This window comes from Tamandua tetradactyla, chromosome 7 (genome assembly GCF_023851605.1).
Source record: "Tamandua tetradactyla isolate mTamTet1 chromosome 7, mTamTet1.pri, whole genome shotgun sequence".
Classification (NCBI taxonomy): domain Eukaryota; kingdom Metazoa; phylum Chordata; class Mammalia; order Pilosa; family Myrmecophagidae; genus Tamandua; species Tamandua tetradactyla.
The window spans coordinates 99837041-99864575 of NC_135333.1; the positions used below are offsets into that span (position 1 = coordinate 99837041).

Here is a 27535-nt window from a genome sequence, read left to right on the forward strand (position 1 = left end):
ACTCTGAATGAACCTACAATGTATATGTTTTTTAAAGTGTGGAGTAAACTTGGGGTTCTATATGTACTGTCAGAATTCTTCTGGGTGAGGCTTAATGATACAGCCACATAAGTTCAGACTCCAATTCTGTCTATTTCAGTTTGAGGTGTGGTTCCCTCACTTACTTGGGTGTAACTTCGAACACCCAGGTAACAATGAGATACATTTTTTTCTTTTTCTACTCAGCAGCTATTCAAAATTGTTAGAATTTATAAATGTTCTAGTTTGACCCATCCATAGAAACAGAAAAAGGTAGATTAAAAAAATACAGTTGCAAGTAAAGACAGTAATATGAAAAAAAGCAGGAAACAGTTTTTTTTTGAGCTATTTGCATGACAGATTAAGTTCTCTGGATTATATTTTATGGGCCTCAGATCTGGGAAAGCTAGTAATTAATGTACTGGCTTGAGTTATGTACCCCCAAACATTTAGACATGTTCTTGGTCTTAATCTCCATTACTGTGGGTATGAACTCATGTGAATAGGATATCTTGAAGATACTATTTTTTGTTAAGGTAAGGTGTACCTGAATAAGCTTGGGTTTTAATCCAGCTTACTGGATTCCTTTGTAAGCAGAAGAAATTCAGACATAGAAAGAGAAAACATGGGGAGGAGCTGGAAGCCAGAAATCAGCCAAAATTCTGAAGATAAAGGAGAGGGATGGGAAAGCCAAGGAACCCAAGGATGCCAGCCTGTCAGAATGCTACTAACCCTGGGAAGAAGCAAATCTAGCCAATGCCTTGATTTCATCTCTGAAACCATTAGCCAATAAACTTCCATTGTTTAAGCCAACCCGTTGTGTGTTTTTTGTCATAGCAGCTTGGAAACTAAGACACTTAGCATCCCTTTATACTGATACTTTACATATTTGATTAGCACTTATTTGTTGGGAGCTGGGAGAAATTAAGTTTCTGTTAATAGAAGTAATAAAACAATTCAGGTTAGGTTTTAAAGTAATATGACAATATTTGGCAAAGTCCACATACTGAAAACTAAGAAGGCTAGATAAGAAGAAAAGAAAAACATTAAAAGTATATTTGTAGGGCGAGCCACGGTGGCTCAGCAGGCAAGAACGCTTGCCTGGAATGCCAGAGGACCCGGGTTTGATTCCCGGTGCCTGCCCATGTATAAAAAAAAAAAAAGAATAAAAGTGTATTTTTAAAGCGCTAAAGATCTGACAAGATGGTAGGGAATTATCAGGCTAAAATCAATGTGAGGGTGGGAACTAGAAATATATTTTCCCCATCCTCTACCCACTGAGGAAAAGCAAAGCCCTGAGAAGCTTGAATAGAAACCTGTCCCTCTTGGAGTTGAAGCCCAAAATTCATATAATCTATTTTATTTAAAAAAAAATCACTCAAGCTATGAATTAAATGAAAAGTATCTAAAAGTTCTGAATTAGCCAGAAAGAGCACAAAAGTATTTACATGTGTTTTATATATAAATGTGTGTATATAATTTAAATATATATATCTAGGGTAACAACTAAAAGAATTGGTACAGAGTATATAATAGCCAAACTAGTAGAGGGGAAATAAATTAAAAAAAAAATTTCTTAATCCAAAAGAAGGCAAAAAATGAGAGGTATAAAGCTTAGACAGATTGGAAAAATAAGACATGTAAGAGATATAAAATCAAATATATATCAAATATATATTATATATAAATGATCCAACAGAGAAGATATGCAGACTTCATCAAAAAAAAAAAATCCAACTGAAGGTGATGTCATCAATATGGTGACATAACCAGCTACTGAAAACCTCTCCCCGGAGATTCAAAGGAAGAAACATACTATTTTCATTTGCCCAGAACTCTAGAGAAAGGTATAGACTGAGAAGGAGCCTACAAAAACTGAATCAAAGAAAGATAAAAATATCTGGTAGGAAACTTCCATCCCCAACTCGCCGGTCTTCTCCCTTCTCTCTCTTTCAATCCCACATACCTCAGGAAGTACACAGAGGTGGCAGCCAGGATCCCTCCTACCTCCTATGAGGGACACAGTCTATAAAATTTCTCACAGCAGTGAGACAGATCCCCTTCATCCAGACATGGACACCCTAGCCCTCTGGGACCCATAAAAGATGTAAGTTGTGGGAGAGGGAAGAATCCAAAAGGGCAGCTAGGAGAAATTTTGCAAGTCTGGTGGGACCCTGCTGAGCAGGCTGCCACAGTTGGAGGAAAAGAAAGTTGTGAGGAAGAGGGGGTCCAATAGTGCTGGGAAGACAGGGAAAGTGTATTCTGGCAAACTGCTTTTCTGACCTTCAGTGCAACCTAAGCAGCAACTATAAAACCTTAGGTGAGTGAGGGAAATCAACTTTCAAAATTATCAAGATAATCAAATGCCTAGAAACCAGCAGAAAATCAAAGAACATAAATGTATAAGAAGATATTGCCAAACCAAGTGACCAAATTAAAGACCCAGAGGAGACATAAAATTTGGAACGGCTAAGCAAAGATGTACATGCAAATCTAAATAGCATCAGTGGACTTGTTAAAGATGTAAAGGATAACAAGAAGACACTAGAAGAGCATGAAGAAGAATTTGAGAGAATAAATAGAAAATAGTAAAGCTTATAGAAATAAAAGATACTGCAGATTGAATTAAAATATACTAGAGATGATCAAAATAGGAATGTTTGCATTTGCTTTTTGTTTTTTGGTATTTAAAAAAATAAATTTAAAAAATATACTAGAGGGGAAAAATTGAAAACTTTCCCCCTAAGATCAGGAACAAGACAAGGATGTCCATTATCACCACTATTATTCAACATTGTGTTGGAGGTTCTAGCCAGAGCAATTAGACAAGAAAAAGAAATACAAGGCATCAAAATTGGAAAGGAAGAAGTAAAAATATCACTGTTTGCAGACGATATGATACTATACGTTGAAAACCCGGAAAAATCCACAACAAAACTACTAGAGCTAATAAATGAGTACAGCAAAGTAGCAGGTTACAAGATCAACATTCAAAAATCTGTAGCATTTCTATACACTAGTAATGAACAAGCTGAGGGGGAAATCAAGAAACGAATCCCATTTACAATTGCAACTAAAAGAATAAAATACCTAGGAATAAATTTAACTAAAGAGACAAAAAACATATATAAAGAAAACTATAAAAAACTGTTAAAAGAAATCACAGAAGACCTAAATAGATGGAAGGGCATACCGTGTTCATGGATTGGAAGACTAAATATAGTTAAGATGTCAATCCTACCTAAATTGATTTACAGATTCAATGCAATACCAATCAAAATCCCAACAACTTATTTTTCAGAAATAGAAAAACCAATAAGCAAATTTATCTGGAAGGGCAGGGTGCCCCGAATTGCTAAAAACATCTTGAGGAAAAAAAACGAAGCTGGAGGTCTCGTGCTGCCTGACTTTAAGGCATATTATGAAGCCACAGTGGTCAAAACAGCATGGTATTGGCATAAAAATAGATATATCGACCAATGGAATCGAATAGAGTGCTCAGATATAGACCCTCTCATCTATGGACATTTTTTTTTTTTTTTTTTTTTTTTTTAAAGGAAAGACAGAGAGAAGGAAGGAAGGATAGAAGGAAGGAAGGAAGGAAGAAAGGGAAACATCTTTTAAACATTGTCTTGTTTTATTGTATTTTGTTTTTCCGTTTTTTGTTACATGGGCTGGGGCCGGGAATCGAACCGAGGTCCTCCGGCATAGCAGGCAAGCACTTTGCCCGCTGAGCCACCGCGGCCCGCCCTCATCTATGGACATTTGATCTTTGATAAGGCAGTCAAGCCAACTCACCTGGGACAGAACAGTCTCTTCAATAAATGGTGCCTAGAGAACTGGATATCCATATGCAAAAGAATGAAAGAAGACCCATATCTCACACCCTATACAAAAGTTAACTCAAAATGGTTCAAAGATCTAAACATTAGGTCTAAGACCATAAAACAGGGGAAAATGTAGGGAGATATCTTATGAAACTTACAATTGGAGGCGGTTTTATGGACCTTAAACCTAAAGCAAGAGCACTGAAGAAGGAAATAAATAAATGGGAGCTCCTCAAAATTAAATACTTTTGTGCATCAAAGAACTTCATCAAGAAAGTGGAAAGACAGCCTACACAATGGGAGACAATATTTGGAAATGACATATCAGATAAAGGTCTAGTATCCAGAATTTATAAAGAGATTGTCCAACTCAACAACAAAAAGACAGCCAACCCAATTACAAAATGGGAAAAAGACTTGAACAGACACCTACCAGAAGAGGAAATACAAATGGCCAAAAGGCACATGAAGAGATGCTCAATGTCCCTGGCCATTAGAGAAATGCAAATCAAAACCACAATGAGATATCATCTCACACCCACCAGAATGGCCATTATCAACAAAACAAAATGACAAGTGCTGGAGAGGATGCGGAGAAAGAGGCACACTTATCCACTATTGGTGGGATTGTCAAATGGTGCAACCACTGTGGAAGGCAGTTTGGCGGTTCCTCAAAAAGCTGAATATAGAATTGCCATATGACCCAACAATACCATTGCTCGGTGTCTACTCAAAGGACTTAAGGGCAAAGACACAAACGGACATTTGCACACCAATGTTTATAGCAGCGTTATTTACAATTGCAAAGAGATGGAAACAGCCAAAATGTCCATCAACAGACGAGTGGCTAAACAAACTGTGGTATATACATACGATGGAATATTATGCAGCTTTAAGACAGAATAAACTTATGAAGCGTGTAATAACATGGATGGACCTAGAGAACATTATGCTGAGTGAGTCTAGCCAAAAACCAAAAGACAAATACTGTATGGTCCCACTGATGTGAACCGACATTCGAGAATAAACTTGGAATATGTCATTGGTAACAGAGTTCAGCAGGAGTTAGAAACAGGGTAAGATAATGGGTAATTGGAGCTGAAGGGATACAGACTGTGCAACAGGACTAGATACAAAAACTCAAAAATGGACAGCACAATAATACCTAATTGTAAAATAATCATGTTAAAACACTGAATGAAGCTGCATCTGAGCTATAGGTTTTTTTTTGTCTGTCTGTTTGTTTGTCTTTTTTTTTTTTACTATTATTATTACTTTTATTTTTTTCTCTATATTAACATTCTATATCTTTTTCTGTTGTTTTGCTAGTTCTTCTAAATCGATGCAAATGTACTAAGAAATGATGATCATGCATCTATGTGATGATGTTAAGAATTACTGATTGCATATGTAGAAATGAATGATTTCTAAATGTTGGGTTAATTTCTTTTTTTTCTTTAATTAAAAATATATATATATACTAGAGGTACAATAGCAGATTTGAAGAGGTAGAAGAAAGGATAAGTGAACTAGCAGACAAGGCAATTGAATTGGAGCACACAAAAGAACAAGTGGTGAAAAAGATGGGTAATTTTCAATTGGCTCTCAGGGAAATCATGAACACAAAGCACTCAAATATAAGAATCACTGGTGTCCCAGAAAGAGAAGAGAAAAGAACTAGGAAGAGTATTTGAGGAGATAATTGGGGAAATTTTCCCCGGCCATATAAGACATAAAAATGCAAATCAAAGAAACCCTATAGACTCCAAGTAGAATAAATCCAAATTGACCAACTCCAAGACATATATTAATCAGACTATCAAATGCTTAACAGAAGGAGAAAGTTCTGAAAGCAACAAGAGAACAGTTATCTACCACATAGAAGAGAAGCCACATAACACTAAGTTCTGACTAGTCTATGGACACCGTGGAAGTGAGAAGGCATATGACATGTTTAAGATTCTGAAAAGAAAAATTGTCAAGAACTCTTTATTCAGCAAAGTTGTTCTTCAAAAGTGAGGGGAGAGATTAAAATTTTCACAGAAAAACAAATGTTGATAGAATTTGTTAACAGGAGACCTGCCCTGCAGGAAATACTGAAGAGAGTTCTGTGAGCTGAGAAAAACAAAAACAGGAGAGAGAGGTCTGGAAGACGACATAGAATTGAAGAGTATTAATAAAGGTAACTTAAAGGATAAAACGAGAGAGGGAAAAATAGATCTGACAAATAAAAACCAAAAAATAAAATGGTGGATTCAAGAACTGCCTTTACAGTAATAACGTTGAATGTTAATGGACTGAACTCCCCAATAAAGAAAGATACAGACTGGCAGAATGGATATAAAAAATACATGATCTATCTATATGCTGTTTACAAGAGACTCATCTTAGACCCAAGGATACAAATAGATTGAAAGAGAAAGGATGGAAAAGATAATCAATGCAAGTTGTAGCCAAAGTAAAGCAGGAGTAGCTATACTAATATCAGACAAAATAGATGTTAAATGCAAAGATATCATAAGAGACAATGAAGGATACTACATGTTAATAAAAGGGACAATTCACTGAGAAGAAATAGCAATCATAAGTGGATATGCACCCAAAGTACATGAGGTAAACATTGGCAAAACTGAAGGAAGTTACAGAAGTTTCTACAAAAATTTGGAGACAATGCAGCACTCTCTTCTATAGATAGAACAATCAGACAGAGGATCAACAAGAAAATAAAGAACCTAAACAATATGATAAATGAATTAGATCTAACAGACATATATACATCATTACATCCCCAAACACCAGATACACATTCTTCTCTAGTGCTCATGGAATGTTCTTTAGGATAGATCATATGCTGGGGCACAAAACAGGTTTTGATAAATTAAATTTTAAAAGATTGAAATTATTCTAAGCACTTTCTCTGACCACAAATTGAAGGAAGTTGGAAATCAATAACCATCAAAGAACCAGAACTTTTCCAAATATATGGAGGTTAAATAACACACTCTTAAACAAGTGGGTCAAAAAAGAAATTGCAAGAGAAATCAGTAAATATCTGGAGAGGAATAAAAATGTAAATACAATGTACCAAAATTTATGGGGTATAGCAAAGACAGTGCTGAGAGTGAAATTTATTGCCCTATAGTGAAAAAGAAGAAAGAGCAAAAGTCGGGGACTTAACTACTCATCTGGAAGAACTAGAGAAAGAATACCAAACTAACCCTAAGGCAAGCAGAAGAGAAATATCAAAGGTTAAAGCAAAAATAAATGAGTTGGGGGGTGCGAGGATGGTTCAGTGGTAGAATTTTTGCCTGCCATGAGGAAGACCTGGGTTTGATTCCTGACCCATGCACTTCCCAAAACAAACAAACAAACAAAAACAAACATTCAATGAATGGTGCTGCAATAATGGGATACTCACATGGAAAAAGAATGAAACGTGACCCCTGCAAAACAGCATACAAAAATAAATAAATGAGTTGAAGAACAATAAAACAATAGAGAGAATCAATAAAACCAAAAATTCATTCTTTGAGAAAATCAATAAAATCAATGGACCCTTAGCTAGGCTGACAAATAGAAAGAGAGGATCAAATAAATGAAATCAGAAATGAAAGGGGGTCATTATTACAGATACTGAAGAAATAAAAACGTAATAAGAGGATAATATGAACAAGTATACATCAACTAACTAGACATTTGGATGAAATGGGAAATTTCCTAGAAACACATGAAGAACCTATACTGACATGAGAAGAAATGGAAGACATCAACAAACCAATGACAAATAAAGAGATTCAATTAATCATCAAAAACCTTCCTACAAAGAAAAGCGCAGGGTCAGATGGTTTCACAGGGGAATTTTGCCAAACATTCCGAAAGAAGTAACACCGTTCTTTGGAAGACTTGCTCAAAGTCTTCCAAAAAGTTGAAAAAAAGGAACACTGCCTAAACTCATTTTATAATGCTAACGTCACTCTAATACCCAAACCAGATAAAGATACAAGAAAGGGGAACTACAGGCCAATCTCCCTAATGAATATAGGTGCAAAAATTCTCAACAAAATGCTTGCAAATTGAATCCATTGGCAACATTAAAAACATTATACACCATGACCAAGTGGGGTTTATTCCAGGCATGCAAAGGTGATTCAACATAACAAAATCAATGCAATACAACACATTAACAAATTAAAAGGAAAAAAGTTATAGAGCATCTCTATTGACACTGAAAAAGCATTTGACAAAATTCAGCACCCTGCTCTGATAAAAACACTTCAAAATGTAGGCACTGTCACCATTATTATTCAATATTTTGCTTGAAGTTCTAGCTAGAGCAGTTAGGTGAAGGAAAGAAATAAAAGGCATCCAAATAAAAGAAGAAGAAGTAAAACTCTGTTTGCAGATGACATGATTCTATATTTGGAGAATCCTACAAAATCTATGACAAAGTTACTTGAGCTAATAAATTCAGCAAAGTGGTGGGATACAAGATTAATACACAAAAATCAGTAGGGTTTCTATACACTAGTAATCTAATCGAGGAGGCAATTAAGAAAAAATTTCCACCACAGTAGCAACTAAAAAAAATCAAGTATCTAGGAATAAACTGAACCAAGGATGTAAAAGGGTCTGTACACAGAAAACTATAAAACGTTGCTAAAAGAAATCAAAGAAAACATAAATAGGTGGAAAGACATTCTGTGTTCATGGATAGGAAGGCTAAATATCGTTAAGATGGCAAGTCTACCCAAATTAATCTACAGAATCAATGTAACACCAATCAAAGTTCCAACAACCTACTTTGAAGACTTGGAAAAGCTAATTATCAAGTTTATTTGGAAGGGAAAGGGACCTCAAATAGCCAAAAGCATCCTAAAAAAAGAAGAATGCAGTGGGAAGATTTACACTTCCTGACTTTAAATCTTATTATAAAGCCACAGTGGTCAGAACAGCATTACACTGGCACAAAGATAGACATATTGATCAATGGAATTGAATTGAGAGTTTGGAAATAAATTCCCTGATTTATGGTCAATTGATTTTTGACACAGCCCTCTAATCCCCTGAACCAGGATAGAATGGCATCACCAATAAATGGGGCTGGGAGGACTGGGTATCTATATCCAAAGGAATGAAAGAGGACCCCTACCATACACTGTATACAAAAATTAACACAAAGTGAATCAAAGACCTAAGTATAAGAGCCAGTACCATAAAACTCCTAGGTGAAAATGTAGAGTAACATCTTCAAGACCTAGTGATAGGAGGTAGCTTCTGAAGACCTTACACCCAAAGCATAAGCAACAGCAACAAAATAGGCAAATGGGAACTCCTCAAGATTGAACACTTCTGTATTTCAAAGCACTTTGTAGAAAAAGAGGCAGCCAACTCAGTGGGAGAAAATATTTGAAAACCATATATCTGATAAGGGGTTGATATCCAGTATATATAAAGGATTTCTACAACTCAAAAACAAAATGACCACCCAATTTAAAAATGGACAAAAGACTTGAATAGACATTTTTCTGAAGAGGAAATACAAATGGCTAAAAAAGCACATGAAAAGATGTTCATCTTCATTAGTTATTAGGAAAATGCATATCAAAACCACAATGAGATATCATCTCATACCTAAAAACAGCAGCCACTATTAAACAATTATGAAACCACAAATGTTGGAGAGGCTATGGAGAAAATGGAACACTTATTTACTGCCGGTGGGAATGTAAACTGGTACAGCTACTGTGAAAGACAGTTTGGTGATTCTTCAGAAAGCTAAATATCAAGTTGCCCTATGACCTGGCAATTCTACTACCTGGTATATACCCAGAAGATCTGAAAGCAGTGAAACAAACAGAATTTGTGCACTGATATTCATAATGGCATTATTCACAATTGCCAAAAGATGGAAACAACCCAAGTGTCCATCGACAGATAAGTGTATAAGCAAAATGTGGTATATACATATGATGGAATATTATGCAGCAGTGAGAAGGAATGAGGTCCTGAAGCATGCAAAAACATGGATGGACCTTGAAGACATAATGCTGAGTGAAATAAACCAGACACAAAATGATAGATACTGTATAATTTCATATATGAACCACCTAGAAAATGTAAACAAGGTAGAATTTGGGGACCTACAGATAGAAAGAAGCTAGAGAAGGGGGATGTAAAAAAATCTAATATGTAGATTTGTTAATGTTGTTGATTTTAAATGTTTGGGAATGGATAGAGGTGATGGTACTTCGTTATTGGGATTATATTATTTAATAGTGCCTATTGAAAGTGAATGTGATTGAAAGCAGTTCTCTGTAATCATGTATCTCACTGATTAACACTACAAATATAAATAAGTTCTTGCATGAACTACTTTAAATGTATGACACTGGTACAAAGAGTAATAAAGTGAGATATAAGAAAAATTACCTAATGCATTCTATGGACTATATTTAACAGCAATACCTTACTAGTACCACACCAATTCCAGGGGTAAATAATTGTGGGGGATAAGGGATATGTGGTGTTTTGGGATTTCTGTTTTGTGTATCTGTTATTTTTCTCTCTGGAACAATAAGGATTGTCTAAAATTGAGAGTGAGACATGGAGACTAGAATAGGGAATGAGATCTGATGATTCAGTATAGCTTAATGTGATACTTTGGTATACTTTTATACCTTTGAGCAGATATAAACATGTATTTGCAAAGTCCCTTGAGAGACTGGAGAAAATATATAGAGCTATTAACTTCCCCCACTGGGAAATTCCTCATATTTTCTCAAGCACTGGGGACTCCCAATTTAATAAGCCAACCCCTCAGTCTTGAAGCTGGCTCTTATGAAACTTATTTCTGTAATGATGAATCTAAGGCTACTTATAGACATACCTAAGAGTCACCCCAGAGAACCTCTTTTGTTGCTCAGATGTGGCTTCTCTCTCTCTGTTTCTAAGCCAAACTCTGCAAATAAATTCATTACCATCCCCACTACATGGGAAATGACTTTCAGTGATGTAAGTCTTCCTGGCAATGTGGGACATGACTCCCAAGGATGACCCTGGTCTAGACATCGTGGGAAAGACAATGCTTTCCCCATGGGGGAAAAAAAAATGTAACAAAATAAGGTTTCAGTGGCTAAAAGATTTCCAGTAGAGCCAAGAGGTCATTCTGGAGGTGACTCTTATGCAAGCTTCAGCCAGATATTACAAATTGCCATGGTATGCCAAGCTCATATTCCTGAAAATCCTAAAGAAAACCCAGAGCTCTATCTAAGTCTTTCTAAAAGTTTTACTTATTAAGGTTAGTTTTCAGAAACTTAAAACCTCCAGATTGTTCCTATGTCAGATAAGCCTTGAAACTTAGACGTACCAGTCTCTCCCAGAATACCAACCATTTGCATTCCCCTACCTCATAATGACAACGCCCCTTTTCAACATGAAGAGGTTAGAATAGTCATTTCCTAAACATTGCTGAATATTGAGAGAATGATCAAATGAAAGTAGGAGTTATAACAGAGAAGTTAGGATTTAACAAATGATTATCACTACTAAATCATTATGTAAGTATTTCTTTAGAACAGCCAGAAGGAAATTCCTGAAACTGAGGAAATGTAACCCATACTATATTTTGAAATTTGCTGTATAACTATTTGTTAAACTGGACTTTGAAATTTATCACATTTCTGTATATATGTTATATTTCACAATATTTTTTTTTTCTGAGTTTAATTTTTTTTTTTTGATTTTTTTTATTAATTAAAAAAAGAATTAACAAAACAATTAGAAATCATTCCAATCTACATGTACAATCAGTAATTCTTAATAACATCACATAGTTGCATATTCATCATTTCTTAGTACATTTGCATCGATTTAGAAAAAGAAATAAAAAGACAACAGAATAAGAATTAAAACAATAATAGAAAGAAAAAAAAACAAAAAAAACAAAAACAAAAAACCTATACCTCACATGCAGCTTCATTCAGTGTTTTAACATAATTGCATTACAATTGGGTAGTATTGTGCTGTCCATTTCTGAGTTTTTATATCCAGTCCCGTTGTACAGTCTGTATCCCTTCATCTCCAATTATCCCTTCTCTTTTTTTTTTTTTTTAATTAACGGAAAAAAAGAAATTAACCCAACATTTAGAGATCATACCATTCTACACATGCAATCATTAATTCTTAACATCATCACATAGATGCATGATCATCATTTCTTAGTACATTTGCATTGGTTTAGAAGAACTAGCAACATAACCGAAAAAGATATAGAATGTTAATATAGAAAAAAAAATAAAAGTAATAATAGTAAAATCAAAACAAAACAAAACAAAAACCTATAGCTCAGATGCAGCTTCATTCAGTGTTTTAACATGATTACTTTACAATTAGGTATTATTGTGCTGTCCATTTTTGAGTTTTTGTATCTAGTCCTGTTGCACAGTCTGTATCCCTTCAGCTTCAATTACCCATTGTCTTACCCTGTTTCTAACTCCTGCTGAACTCTGTTACCAATGACATATTTCAAGTTTATTCTCGAATGTCCGTTCACATCAGTGGGACCATACAGTATTTGTCCTTTAGTTTTTGGCTGGATTCACTCAGCATAATATTCTCTAGGTCCATCCATGTTATTACATGGTTCATAAGTTTATCTTGTCTTAAAGCTGCATAATATTCCATCGTATGTATATACCACAGTTTGTTTAGCCACTCTTCTGTTGATGGAGATTTTGGCTGTTTCCATCTCTTTGCAATTGTAAATAATGCTGCTATAAACATTGGTGTGCAAATGTTCGTTTGTGTCTTTGCCCTTAAGTCCTTTGAGTAGATACCTAGCAATGGTATTGCTGGGTCGTATGGCAGTTCTATATTCAGCTTTTTGAGGAACCGCCAAACTGCCTTCCACAGTGGTTGCACCCTTTGACATTCCCACCAACAGTGGATAAGTGTGCCTCTTTCTCCGCATCCTCTCCAGCACTTGTCATTTTCTGTTTTGTTGATAATGGCCATTCTGGTGGGTGTGAGATGATATCTCATTGTGGTTTTGATTTGCATTTCTCTAATGGCCAGGGACATTGAGCATCTCTTCATGTGCCTCTTGGCCATCCGTATTTCCTCTTCTGAGAGGTGTCTGTTCAAGTCTTTTTCCCATTTTGTAATTGGGTTGGCTGTCTTTTTGTTGTTGAGATGAACAATCTCTTTATAAATTCTGGATACTAGACCTTTATCTGATATATCATTTCCAAATATTGTCTCCCATTGTGAAGGCTGTCTTTCTACTTTCTTGATGAAGTTCTTTGATGCACAAAAGTGTTTAATTTTGAGGAGTTCCCATTTATTTATTTCCTTCTTCAGTGCTCTTGCTTTAGGTTTAAGGTCCATAAAACCGCCTCCAGTTGTAAGATCCATAAGATATCTCCCAACATTTTCCTCTAACTGTTTTATGGTCTTAGACCTAATGTTTAGATCTTTGATCCATTTTGAGTTAACTTTTGTATAGGGTGTGAGAGATGGGTCTTCTTTCATTCTTTTGCATATGGATATCCAGTTCTCTAGGCACCATTTATTGAAGAGACTGCTCTGTCCCAGGTGAGTTGGCTTGACTGCCTTATCAAAGATCAAATGTCCATAGATGAGAGGGTCTATATCTGAGCACTCTATTCGATTCCATTGGTCAATATATCTATCTTTATGCCAATACCATGCTGTTTTGACCACTGTGGCTTCATAATATGCCTTAAAGTCAGGCAGCGCGAGACCTCCAGCTTCGTTTTTTTTCCTCAAGATGTTTTTAGCAATTCGGGGCACCCTGCCCTTCCAGATAAATTTGCTTATTGGTTTTTCTATTTCTGAAAAATAAGTTGTTGGGATTTTGATTGGTATTGCATTGAATCTGTAAATCAATTTAGGTAGGATTGACATCTTAACTATATTTAGTCTTCCAATCCATGAACACGGTATGCCCTTCCATCTATTTAGGTCTTCTGTGATTTCTTTTAGCAGTTTTTTGTAGTTTTCTTTATATAGGTTTTTTGTCTCTTTAGTTAAATTTATTCCTAGGTATTTTATTCTTTTAGTTGCAATTGTAAATGGGATTCGTTTCTTGATTTCCCCCTCAGCTTGTTCATTACTAGTGTATAGAAATGCTACAGATTTTTGAATGTTGATCTTGTAACCTGCTACTTTGCTGTACTCATTTATTAGCTCTAGTAGTTTTGTTGTGGATTTTTCCGGGTTTTCGACGTATAGTATCATATTGTCTGCAAATAGTGATAGTTTTACTTCTTCCTTTCCAATTTTGATGCCTTGTATTTCTTTTTCTTGTCTAATTGCTCTGGCTAGAACCTCCAACACAATGTTGAATAATAGTGGTGATAGTGGACATCCTTGTCTTGTTCCTGATCTTAGGGGGAAAGTTTTCAATTTTTCCCCATTGAGGATGATATTAGCTGTGGGTTTTTCATATATTCCCTCTATCATTTTAAGGAAGTTCCCTTGTATTCCTATCTTTTGAAGTGTTTTCAACAGGAAAGGATGTTGAATCTTGTCGAATGCCTTCTCTGCATCAATTGAGATGATCATGTGATTTTTCTGCTTTGATTTGTTGATATGGTGTATTACATTAATTGATTTTCTTATGTTGAACCATCCTTGCATACCTGGGATGAATCCTATTTGGTCATGATGTATAATTCTTTTAATGTGCTGTTGGATACGATTTGCTAGAATTTTATTGAGGATTTTTGCATCTGTATTCATTAGAGAGATTGGTCTGTAGTTTTCTTTTTTTGTAATATCTTTGCCTGGTTTTGGTATGAGGGTGATGTTGGCTTCATAGAATGAATTAGGTAGTTTTCCCTCCACTTCGATTTTTTTGAAGAGTTTGAAGAGAATTGGTACTAATTCTTTCTGGAACGTTTGGTAGAATTCACATGTGAAGCCATCTGGTCCTGGACTTTTCTTTTTAGGAAGCTTTTGAATGACTAATTCAATTTCTTTACTTGTGATTGGTTTGTTGAGGTCATCTATGTCTTCTTGAGTCAAAGTTGGTTGTTCATGTCTTTCCAGGAACCCGTCCATTTCCTCTAAATTGTTGTATTTATTAGCGTAAAGTTGTTCATAGTATCCTGTTATTACCTCCTTTATTTCTGTGAGGTCAGTAGTTATGTCTCCTCTTCCATTTCTGATCTTATTTATTTGCATCCTCTCTCTTCTTCTTTTTGTCAATCTTGCTAAGGGCCCATCAATCTTATTGATTTTCTCATAGAACCAACTTCTGGCCTTATTGATATTCTCTATTGTTTTCAATTTCATTTATTTGTGCTCTAATCTTTGTTGTTTCTTTCTTTTTGCTTGCTTTGGGGTTAGCTTGCTGTTCTTTCTCCAGTTCTTCCAAATGGATAGTTAATTCCTGAATTTTTGCCTTTTCTTCTTTTCTGATATAGGCATTTAGAGCAATAAATTTCCCTCTTAACACTGCCTTTGCTGCGTCCCATAAGTTTTGATACGTTGTGTTTTCATTTTCATTCGCCTCGAGGTATTTGCTAATTTCCCTTGCAATTTCTTCTTTGACCCAGTCGTTGTTTAGGAGTGTGTTGTTGAGCCTCCACGTATTTGTGAATTTTCTGGCACTCTGCCTATTATTGATTTCCAACATCATTCCTTTATGGTCCGAGAAAGTGTTGTGTAAGATTTCAATCTTTTTAAATTTGTTAAGACTTGCTTTGTGACCCAGCATATGGTCTATCTTTGAGAATGATCCATGAGCACTTGAGAAAAAGGTGTATCCTGCTATTGTGGGATGTAATATCCTATAAATGTCTATTAAGTCTAGTTCATTTATAGTAATATTCAGATTCTCTATTTCTTTGTTGATCCTCTGTCTAGATGTTCTGTCCCTTGATGAGAGTGGTGAGTTGAAGTCTCCAACTATTATGGTATATGAGTCTATTTCCCTTTTCAATGTTTGCAGTATATTCCTCACGTATTTTGGGGCATTCTGATTCGCTGCGTAAATATTTATGATTGTTATGTCTTCTTGTTTAATTGTTCCTTTTATTAGTATATAGTGTCCTTCTTTGTCTCTTTTAACTGTTTTACATTTGAAGTCTAATTTGTTGGATATTAGTATAGCCACTCCTGCTCTTTTCTGGTTGTTATTTGCATGAAATATCTTTTCCCAACCTTTCACTTTCAACCTATGTTTATCTTTGGGTCTAAGATGTGTTTCCTGTAGACAGCATATAGAAGGATCCTGTTTTTTAATCCATTCTGCCAATCTATGTCTTTTGATTGGGGAATTCAGTCCATTGACATTTAGTGTTATTACTGTTTGGATAATATTTTCCTCTAACATTTTGCCTTTTGTATTATATATATCATATCTGATTTTCCTTCTTTCTACACTCTTTTCCATATCTCTCTCTTCTGTCTTTTTGTATCTGACTCTAGTGCTCCCTTTAGTATTTCTTGCAGAGCTGGTCTCTTGGTCACAAATTCTTTCAGTGACTTTTTGTCTGAGAATGTTTTAATTTCTCCCTCATTTTTGAAGGATAATTTTGCTGGATATAGGAGTCTTGGTTGGCAGTTTTTCTCTTTTAGTATTTTAAATATATCATCCCACTGTCTTCTAGCTTCCATGGTTTCTGCTGAGAAATCTACACAAAATCTTATTGGGTTTCCCTTGTATGTAATGGATTGTTTTTCTCTTGCTGCTTTCAAGATCTTCTCTTTCTCTTTGACCTCTGACATTCTAACTAGTAAGTGTCTTGGAGAACGCCTATTTGGGTCTAATCTCTTTGGGGTGCGCTGCACTTCTTGGATCTGTAATTTTAGGTCTTTCATAAGAGTTGGGAAATTTTCAGTGATAATTTCTTCCATTAGTTTTTCTCCTCCTTTTCCCTTCTCTTCTCCTTCTGGGACACCCACAACACGTATATTTGTGCGGTTCATATTGTCCTTGAGTTCCCTGATACCCTGTTCAAATTTTTCCCATTCTTTTCCCTATAGTTTCTGTTTCTTTTTGGAATTCAGATGTTCCATCCTCCAAATCACTAATTCTATCTTCTGTCTCTTTAAATCTATCATTGTAGCTATCCATTATTTTTTCTATGTTTGCTACTTTATCCTTCACTTCCATAAGTTCTGCGATTTGTTTTTTCAGTTTTTCTATTTCTTCTTTATGTTCAGCCCATGTCCTCTTCATGTCCTCCCTCAATTTATCGATTTCATTTTTGAAGAGGTTTTCCATTTCTGTTCGTATATTCAGCATTAGTTGTCTCAGCTCTTGTGTCTCATTTGAGCTATTGGTTTGTTCCTTTGACTGAGCCATATTCTCAATCTTTTGAGCGTGGACAGTTATCTTCTGCTGCTGGCGTCTGGGCATTTATTCAGATTTCTCTTGGTGTTGGACCCAGCAAGGTTGTAATATTTTTCTGTGAAATCTCTGGGTTCTGTTTTTCTTATCCTGCCCAGTAGGTGGCGCTCGTGGCACCCGTTTGTCTGCGGGTCCCACCAGTAAAAGGTGCTGTGGGACCTTAAACTTTGGAAAACTCTCGCCGTCCTGGGGGTTCGCTAGCCGAAACGGCTTGAGCCGGCCCGGGGTCCGAACGCAGGGAGGGTTGCTGGTCGCCGCAGCCAGGGAAAGAGCCCGTCCGAATTTCCTAGTCGGCCCTGGGCAACAAGCGTGGCGGGAGGGCGCCAGCGGCAGCGGCCCGCCCGAGAGAGTGCACGTTCCCCGGCAGTCACGGGTTTGGAAGGGGCCTCCCCCACCCGTCACCGTTCTCCGCGGCCTGGGGGTTTCCGATCCAATTCTCTCAGTTGGTCCGGGGGCTGCGCGTGGTGTGGGCGCCAGCCGTCTTTGTTTCAGGGGACCGCCTCTCCAATTCTCCCAGCCGACCCGGGAAGGGGGAAGGGAGTAACTCCGGCCGCTTGCCACCCCGCCCCGTAAGGCCCGCGCGCCTCGGCGATCTCACCCGAGCTGCTTCTCTCAGCCAGCCAGCCGTTCCAGGATGGGGTACGCTGTCTTTTTTATCTCTGTTGTGGCTTTGGGCGCTTTCTGTATCGTTTCTACTCCCCTAGTAGGTGTCCTGGAGAAGAAACTAAGATCCGCGCGTCTTACTAAGCCGCCATCTTCCAGGAAGTCCCATTTCACAATATTTTTTAAAGAAGTAATCCAGCTGTAGCTATCTTTAAGGATTACATTTAAGTTTTAAAATATATAAATCATGAAGATCAAAGAATAGAAAAATTATACCCCACAAAACTAATCAAAGCAAAGCCAGGATAGCTGTATCAATTTTAGGTAAAAAAAAAACCTTTAAGGCAAACATCATTTCCAGAAATAAAAAGGATCATTTCATTATAGCAAAATGTTTAACTCATCAAGATACAGCATATTAAATTTATATATGCCTAATCACACATACTCAAACTATATGAAACATAATTTAACAAAACTACAAGGAGAAATTAGTCCACAATCATAGTTAGAGATTTTAGTATACTTCTGTCAGTACTGACAGAGCAAGTTGGCTAAGCAAGAACATATGGGTACAAATAGAAATTTGAACAGCATGATTTACCCACTTTGACTGAGGAACACAAAAAGAAAATTGCAACCAGTAACTCAACTATATATGTTGTTTTCAATCACACAAAGTATACCTACAAAAACAGGCCTTAACTGGTCCATAAAGCAAGTTTCTGTTTATTTTAAAGGTATGAAATCTTAAAGAGTATATTCACTTAATAGAATAAAATTAAGACAAAAATCAATTGCAAAAAGATAATGTTGCAGTTTTGGTTCTCCATCAGGCAAACTCTGAGGTGAGAATTAGTGTGCAGAAACATTATTAGGGAGTATATTCTGATCCACACCATGGTGTCAGAGAAGGAAGCAGGATGGGGCAAAGGGAGAAGTCGGAGTGCATTACCAAGGCTTGAGCCAACCTCATGAAAAACTGTAAAGCTGTGTTGACCCTTGAGAGTTATCCCAAGTTAGGATATTTCAGTCATTAGATAAGTGATGCCTGAAACAGGCAAGTGACCTTGGTCATGGCAACACTTGAGTAGAGGCATTTCTAGGATAGGGTATTAATAGCAGAGGAGAGAGCTGCCTTCCTAGCAGCCAGGGAATGAATCCTAGGGTTCTGGGTGGCATTGTGCAACAATCATGTAAATAACTACAGATACCTAGACACAGTTGACATTGTCCTCAATGGTGAAAAACTCAGCACTTTCCCCCTAAGTTCAGGAACAAGAAAAGGCTGTCTGCTATCACCATTTCTATTATACATAGTATTAGCCAAAGGAATTAGGCAAGAAAAAGAAAATGTATTCAAATTAGAAAGGAAAAAGTAAAACTATTCCTATTTGCAAATTAGATGATTCTAAATAGAGAAAATAAACAATTTACAAGAAAGTTACTAGAGCTAATAAACAAATTCAGCAAAGTGTTAGGGTATAAGATCTATGCACAAAAATCAGAGGTGTTTCTGTACTTCAGCAATGGCCAATCCAAAAAGAAATCAAGAAGACAATTCCATTTACAATAACAATTAAAAGAATAAATCGTTTAGGTATAAATTTAAGAATCTTAAACACTTGTACACTGTCCTCTACTGATAATTCCTATCATTACTGACATAAATTTAAAAAGACCTAAGTAAGTGGAAAGATATTCCATATTTATTGATTGGAAGGCTTAATAATTGTTAAGATGTCAATACTACCAAAAATTACTTACAGATTGACTATAATTCTAATATAAATTCCAACAACCTTCCTTTCAGAATAATAAAATTCATATGGAATGGCAAGGAACCCTGGTATAGGCAAAACATCTTGGAAAAGAAGAACAAAGTTGGAGGACTCACACTTTCTGAGTTCGAAACTCAATTACAAAGCTATTTAATCAAAATCACATGGTTCTGGCACAAGAACAAACAGACATACCAATGGAATAGAATTGAGAGAGCAGAAATCAACCCACCTCTGTAGCCAATTGAGTTTTGACAAGGGAACCAATGGGGGAAGAACTATCTCTTCAACAAATGATTGAATAAAGTTTATATATACATATATATTTATATATGTAAACTTTATCTCAGTGCAAAATTGATTGAACTTGATAACTTAAAGTGGTTACATAAATGAATATCCTTATTCTTAGGAAATGTGCACAGAATTATTAAGTGTCCCAGGAGCATGGTATATGGAAACTACTCTCAAATGTTTAGAAAATAGAGAGTTAACTAGATAAATACACAGACAAACAGAGAATAATTAGAATTATTCAATCTAAAATGGTTAGATTGAATAACCATCTATAATATGCTTATTATATTATAATTCTGTAAATGTGGCAAAATGTTAAGATTTGTGGATCTGGGTTATTGAGTGAGGGAGAATGTTGGAGATTTTGGGATAGGTTTTGTATTTTTTTTGCAGATCTCCTGTAAGTTTGAAATTATTTCAAAATTAAAAATTAAAAAAATAAATACAAGGGACGAAGTAGTGAGGCATGCAATGATGTGAATGAACATGTGGAACATTTTGTGAGGCCAAATAATCCAGAAACGAAAGAATAATTATTGAATGGTCTCCTTTAGAAAATGTTTTTGTTTTTGTTTTTTGCATAGGCAGGTGCCAGGAATCGAACCCAGGTCTCTGGCATGGCAGGCAAGAACTCTGCCATTGAGCCACCATTGCCTGTCCTAACTGTATCTTTATTCTTCTTGGAATGAAACTCTCCATGCAACAAAAGTTTTCTAATTTTTAGACATTTAACTTTCAAATATAATCTTCAAATAATAACTATATATGAAAGTAGGGAACTTCTTGTTCTGCAATCCACCCCCCCCCCCAAAAAAATACTGTTAACATTTTCTGAATTTCTGTCTGGTAAAAACTTAATTAAAAAAACAAAACTATCTTTCTCATCCTGATGCTATTGTTCTTTCAACTGTCAACTTTTTCTTTGACAGTGGATCATCAAGTGTACAGATACTTATGCCACGTCCTTTAAAATCAAGAAGAAAGAATTGACTATTGTTCTTTTTGTTGGACATGCTTTTAAGCTATGTACAGTAGTTATGCAGTATATGCTTTAGTATTATTAGCTGATTTTATCCAATTGATATACCATTACAAAAGAGTTAAAGTGCTAAATTTCTTTTTATAAACAAGCTGTCTAATGAGAAGTTCCAGAACAAAATGAGCCTACTTCCTGGAAAAAAAAAGTTGTTAAAAACTCTAACATTTTCTAAACTGTTAGTATTATTCCTTTAAAAAAGATTATAGGCTTTTTCTCTCATAATGATACTGATCATGAGACTGATATCTGAAAAGGCAAAAAAAGAATAACCTGCAGTGAAATTCTAAAAGGAGAGGTTTGAAGAAGACAGAGGAACTAGAATCAAGCAAATTGTGATTTGAATGATCAGGTTATTAATAATTTTCAATATTCTTTAATAATCATTGAATAATCAGGTTCTTCATGAAAAATTTTAAAAAAACCTCATAGAGAAGTCACAAATACATAATATACTGGCATTTGGTTGTAATCTTGATTTTCAGCTTCACTGTTTTTATGAAAATAAAATAGTTCTAGGAAACATTTAAATTCTGGGACTGTTTTTCACTATTAGGCATCTTTGAGCTAACAAAATCAAGCTGCTACTAAAGCATTTTACCCTTGGGATGATTCACTGGGTATGTGTATGTCTTCCATACTGAACTAGAAGTTTCAGAAATTCCTAATGATAATCATCGAAACTGTGGAATTGCCCATTCCATTTTTCAGGTCCACATGATTAATACCAATTTCCTCTAATTGTCAATCCTCTTTGCCTGCTCAGCACAGGCCAAACCTTCTCCCCCTAGATCCTAACTTGAACTTCTTCTACCCCAGAAGACCTAGATATACAATTTATGAATGGCAATTTCTATTTAATTATGTTTTTGTCCTAAAACATTCTTTTTTCTGATGTTCTCATTTCCATATGTCTTCTGGTTATTTATATTTCTGATTATAAAGTTTCTGGTAAAAATGTGTATCATTGGACTAATGTGTGTATCCTTGTGAGTAATGAATCTGTTACTATGATCATAGTGTATTGATGTTTTAGTATGTTTAGTCTATACCTTTGTCTATAGGATAGTTGCAGATTTCTTTAAGGAAAGACCTATTAAGATATCAATAAATAAAGAGCTCTTTGTTTCAAAGTAGGCTAATATTTAAAGCATATTTAAGCATTGTTGAGGGAGAGACAATTACAATATTTAATCACAGTATTTGAGTTTCTTGATGTATTAAGACTTCTGCAATGATTAACAGGGTACAGATAAATGTATATCATCAGCACATTTGGTTTTTTAATCCTGGAACTTTTAGTTCCTGGCTTTGCTGTTTGCACAGGGCGGCAAGAAGGCATGGCTTGGGTTTGGCGAGAGCTGGGCTTGGTCCAAGATAGATGTCACAGAAATAAGACACTAAACTGACTTGAAACGGATCTTTGGCATGCTGTGATGTTTACCTATGCTCTTTCATCATAGAGTTTGCCACACCTAACCCTTGATGAGAGACAGTGGCACAAATGGGTATAAATACTCGAGTTAGAGGGTCTCTTGTGGACCTGATTCTTCAGGATGACTGGTCTCTCTTTCTAGGTCCCAAATCACCATCATGAAGTTGGTCTTTTTGTACTTGGTTGTGGCGCTTTGCATCTTATGCAAAGGTAAGGGACTAATTTGAAGAATCCTTTCAAACTTGATGGAACCATCATTTTATAATTGCTTAAATTCTTAGTCTTCTCTGCTTCAAATATTTTCCTCTATGGCAATATGTAAGAAAACTGGATTTTCATCAGCTTCTTAGAAATACTAGATATTTCTATAGATATAGAGAGATACATATAGTGCTTTCTGCTACCCATTTTCATCACAGTTCATCCTTCTGATGACTATTTTGAACTAATATCCATATTAAGACTATAAAGACACACTGGTAATATCGTTTTCACAAACAGTGAAAGCATCAACAATTAAAAGACTATTTCATCAACCAAAAAATAATTCTCAGAGGAAAAAATTCTGAAACAACTTTTCTGAGTAATTCAGAAAGTTAATTAATCAATACATGAAATTACTTGAAAAGTAAGACATCATTAATTCTTCTAAAATTCAAAGTTGAGTAAAATGAAAAAATGTTTAGAAACAAATGTATTTCCTACCCTTTAGTTCTACTTCTGAAAAGGGTAGAGAAAATAACAGTAACCAATCACAAGGGGGAAAGTCTGCCCAAAAGAAGGAGATTTGTTTTATATTTAAACTTAAAAATACATTTTCTAAATTTGAGATTAGGGCACAAGGCCCACATTTTACTTTCCTGTGTGAATCCACAATATGGAGCACAACAATTATTAGTTGTGATTAAGAGAAAATATTTCTGTCCTTAACCCACCTACCTGGGAAATTTGATAGATCATTAGAAAATAATTAGTTCAGGTAATGATAACTTTCACAATCTTACATAGCACTTTAACAATATCCTTTGCTTCTACTCTGTATAAATGTGTTTCTTATTTCTTAGGTAGAAGAAAACAAAATGTATTAATTTTTAAAGCATTTATTAAGTGATATAACATCACAACAAAATATAGTTTTAAAGTATCAATTTAAACTATATTATTATTATAGGAAAATGTTTCGAAAGCAAAGGTTTAGATATCCATGGTAATCCTGAGAAATGATCATGAGTATTTTGATAGGATTTCCATAGATTGGTGATTTGTCAACGAAATTTAGGGAAGTCATGGTGGGAATTAAGAAAATATCTAGAAAGCTGCTCTTTGCAGAAATTTCAGATTCCTTAGTTGAAATTGGCTTTTGTTTATTTACCAGTGAGGTTCGTTTTCTAAGCACAGATCCCATTCTTTTTCAGTAGGTTACAGAGTTGAGGAAGGCAGATTTTTTTGGTGGCAGCTATATAATTAATTAGAAGAAAAGTTTGTATTGTTTAACCAGCCATAGCTGAACAGAAAGAAAGAAAATTACAACAAACAAACAAACAAACCCAAAAAACAGTTTCCTGTCTTAGTGAAAAAAAAAAAATTTAGGGTAAGTGATGTCGGTATTGCAAAAACTAGATATGTATTATCAATTCTTATTTTTTCCCAGGTTGTTCTATATTCTGTTAGTGTAATACATAAACTTGATTGTCTTTTTTTTCCCTTTTGTTTTTTGGGTCTAATTCTCTGCTTATGAACATATAAACCAGTAAATATTTAGGGGTAATATAATCAGGTGAAATACATATGAAAAAATATAGTGCAGAATAACAGCTGTGATGGATTCTGATGGTATGATAAAGATAAAACGTACTGACTAATATTACTGTGTAGGTTCAATTTATTTGGCCATATATGTTTCCAAGAATTCATTGACATTGCAAATTTTGATTTTAAGCATGTTGAAATTTAAATCTATATAGCCGAATTTTATTAAAGTTTCTCATATTAAAACTATATTGAAATATTGCATATAACAGTAGTTTGCTTATATTGAACTTTAAAGGAGAATGAAGCCAGAAGAACTTATTTTCATTGTCTTTTAAAATATACTATAGAGGAAGTATAAAATGACCTAATTGTTACTGTTTTTTTCTCCCATTTTTTTGTTTATAGATGGGGAATCCTACCTTCAAAAAGAAAAATCAGGTCAGTAACTTTTAAGAATTAATATTTACTTTGAGATCTCAAGGTATATTTTGAATCTGCTTTTGGAACACAGAAAGTTAGTGTATCACATACACACTCAATTTTGTGTATAAACTAAATGGGTCCTCATTTATCATCATGATTATTAACTCCTCAAGGGCAGGATTTCGGTCTGTGCTGTTCACACTGTATTTATAATGCCAAAACCTGTGGCTGCTACGTAGCAGCCCTCCATATATATTTGTTTTGAATTAATGAAATGATTCATGATCATTGATGAGTGGTTTGTTCTGCATAAAATAATTTTCTGCATGAAAGCAACCAAATCCTTTACAAGGTAAACTTTCTGAAATAAACTACAGATACCCTTTCTCTTTACCCAAGGGACAAGCAGATTTAAAAGATTAAATCATAGTTTAATCTTTTATTGGAGGACATCGACATGAATGCCAGTTATTGTATGGTATCTCATACAGTGATGGCCTCGGGATCTGCTAGTGTGTGCAAGACAGTTTGTCCCTTCTCTAGAGATGATTTCTGAGTTTCAGTGTCTGCTTTTGATCCACCTGTCTCTTCACTTCTGTTCAGCAGTTAACACTGTTACCTTGACAGAATCACTGTGTCTGTTTTTAAAAGCACACAGCCCAAAGCTTCTTAAAGTTTTCACTCTTTTGGAATGAGAACAGTATCCATCCAAGCACATAAGATTTGTACCTGGGGTAAGACAGCATTCTCTGAGTGAGGCCCTGAGTGAATACACATTCATGCATGAGTTTGGTGACATCCCTCTTTGTTGCCAGAGGATTTGGGGATAGTAAGAACTTTCCAGGTATTTTACCTATGCGGGGGAATTTACAGTAAAACATTTCTTTAGTAACAATTGGTTTAAGTATCTCAAAACCCTAATTGTAAGCCATTTCTTCTTAGTCTTTTGGCTGAGTATGTGTGTTTGTATGTGTAACGACACACGATTTGGTTTTGACAGCAGTGTATTAAAACAAAGAAAATCCCTTGTCTTTAACTTGCCCTGTTTGCTCTACTGATATATATCCTAGATATATGTCCTTATATCTAGGATAAGTTTCTGATGATAAGTCTTAGATTTTCCAGGACAGTTCTAATTTCTGAAAGTTTATCTAGTATTAGATTATGAGTCTTGAACTTTTAATTTGAGTAATGTAGTCAGTTTTGAATTAGGAAATCTATGAAATTTGGAGATGATAGAGAATCATCATCATCATCATCATCATAAACCATAATTAGTTAAGTCCCCCAATAAAACTGCTACCAAATATGTATTTGAGGTTTTGTGAATAGGCAATCGACGTGTAAATTTATGCAAAAGTATATTGTTGGGTGGCACAATGGTGGCTCAGTGGCAGAGCTCTCGCCTCCCATGCTGGAGACCCGGGTTAGATTCCCGGAGCCTGCCCATGCGAAAAAAGAAAGAAAAAAATATATGTAGTTATTGAGAAGCATTTTTTTTTCTTTAATGAAAAATATGAATTTGCGTGTCATTCTTGTGCAGGGGCCATGCTCATCTTCTCTGTATCGTTCCAATTTTAGTATATGTGCTGCCTAAGTGAGCACAGGAAGTATTTTATTTCACATAGTTCTTGAGAAAATTATTTTGAAGACCAATGCCTTGATGTATTTGATAAAATTTTATTTATATCTTTAAATCTAAACTTAATGATAATTATGCTTATATGTAAATTATGCCTTTTGTTATACTCCTGTGAGTTTCTGACATATACACTATGCTTGCCAAACTTATATATTTACATACCATCTATTATAATATCTTAAAAAGTATCTTGATTCCCAGTAATGAACATTTAAAATCATTGGTAGGTTGTATTTACATGAATTTTGGTATCCAGCTGTAAAACAGTAATTGCAGCCATTTGTTTCAAATTAAGAAAATTTTACTTGTCCAGTAATTTTGTCACATAAAAATATAGTTTCACTAAAACTTCTGCTTTTAAGGGAAAAAATAATAATTCACATTTTGAAGCACTTTTTCAGTCATGCACAAATGATCCAATTATATATGATTTGCTGCATTCTAATTATGCATCTGGATGATGCTCCGGATTGGCTGGAGGACTAGCCTGAGCCTTTCTCCTGTGTGGGGTTTTCTGGAGCGGTATAAATACAGCATGCTGAATGGTTAGTTATCACCAAATCCATGCCTGAGGATTGCATTCAGCGAGCATGCTCTCTGGAAAAACCTTCCAAGGTTAAAGAAATAGATCTAATCTAATCAAGATTCACTTTCTACTGGCAAATTGTGACATTTGGAGATGTGCTAACAACAGCAACTCTCTTCTTTCTTTTTTTTAGACGGTAACATAGCTGGAAGAAAACCAGGTAAATTATTTTCGTTTTCTCTCCTTATACTGTATATGTTAAAAAAAAAACATAGGGCAGCAGTGCTTTTCTGTTGGAAGGAGGGCATATCTCCCCTGGCAAAAATCCTTAAAACAAAAATAAAGTGTCCCTTATTACTGTCAACAAACAAACTTTAGTATGTTTTTGTATCGTCAGAGCCAGGCATTCTAATATTTAATCAATATTTATAGAGGTAGTGAAATTTGAAATGGAAATTTGCTCCGGTCATTTAGTTTTCTAAGAATTCTTAAGCGTAAATGTATAGATTTAAGGTTTCACTTACCTTTGTTTTTTTTTACATTTTTTTACAGTACATGCTTTTATTTTGTATCCTAGGATTAATTCCTTAGGGATATAATTTAATTAAAATAGATCCTAGCCCCAGAAGGTTTAATACAGATTGTTTTTATGGTTGAATATCATTTCTTTGTTTCCCTACCTATCAAAATAACACATAATTCCCAGCAAATCAGCAAGACTGCTTTGATGGAATTTTTCTTAATTTCAACAATAGGGCTTTTGCTAATATCAGTATAGGCTCAATGTGATTCTGGTCTAATATACAAAGCAATCAAA

The 27535-nt window shown here is 35.1% G+C and overlaps 2 protein-coding genes and 1 pseudogene across 32 annotated transcripts in view; 2 read left to right on the top strand and 1 right to left on the bottom strand.

The window, feature by feature from the left end:
• LRRK2 (leucine rich repeat kinase 2) overlaps nt 1-2734 on the top strand; it is a 156028-nt gene extending 153294 nt beyond the window's left edge. Inside the window, exon 52 of the mRNA XM_077170530.1 lies at nt 616-2734. Within this exon, the coding sequence (XP_077026645.1) occupies nt 616-684 (69 nt within the window). The 3' untranslated portion in view covers nt 685-2734. The remainder of the gene's footprint in view (nt 1-615) is intronic.
• Nucleotides 2735-22452: 19718 nt separating this feature from the next.
• MUC19 (mucin 19, oligomeric) overlaps nt 22453-27535 on the top strand; it is a 137753-nt gene continuing 132670 nt past the window's right edge. For 28 of the 31 annotated variants that reach the window (XM_077170533.1, XM_077170561.1, XM_077170552.1 and 25 more), the window contains exons 1-3: nt 22453-22585; nt 24533-24565; nt 26912-26938. In XM_077170533.1, coding sequence (XP_077026648.1) covers nt 22534-22585; nt 24533-24565; nt 26912-26938 — 112 coding nt within the window. In that variant the 5' untranslated portion in view covers nt 22453-22533. The remainder of the gene's footprint in view (nt 22586-24532; nt 24566-26911; nt 26939-27535) is intronic. The other 3 variants (XM_077170564.1, XM_077170565.1, XM_077170566.1) reach the window with 1 other exon arrangement.
• LOC143642975 (U6 spliceosomal RNA) lies at nt 26061-26155 on the bottom strand (annotated as a pseudogene).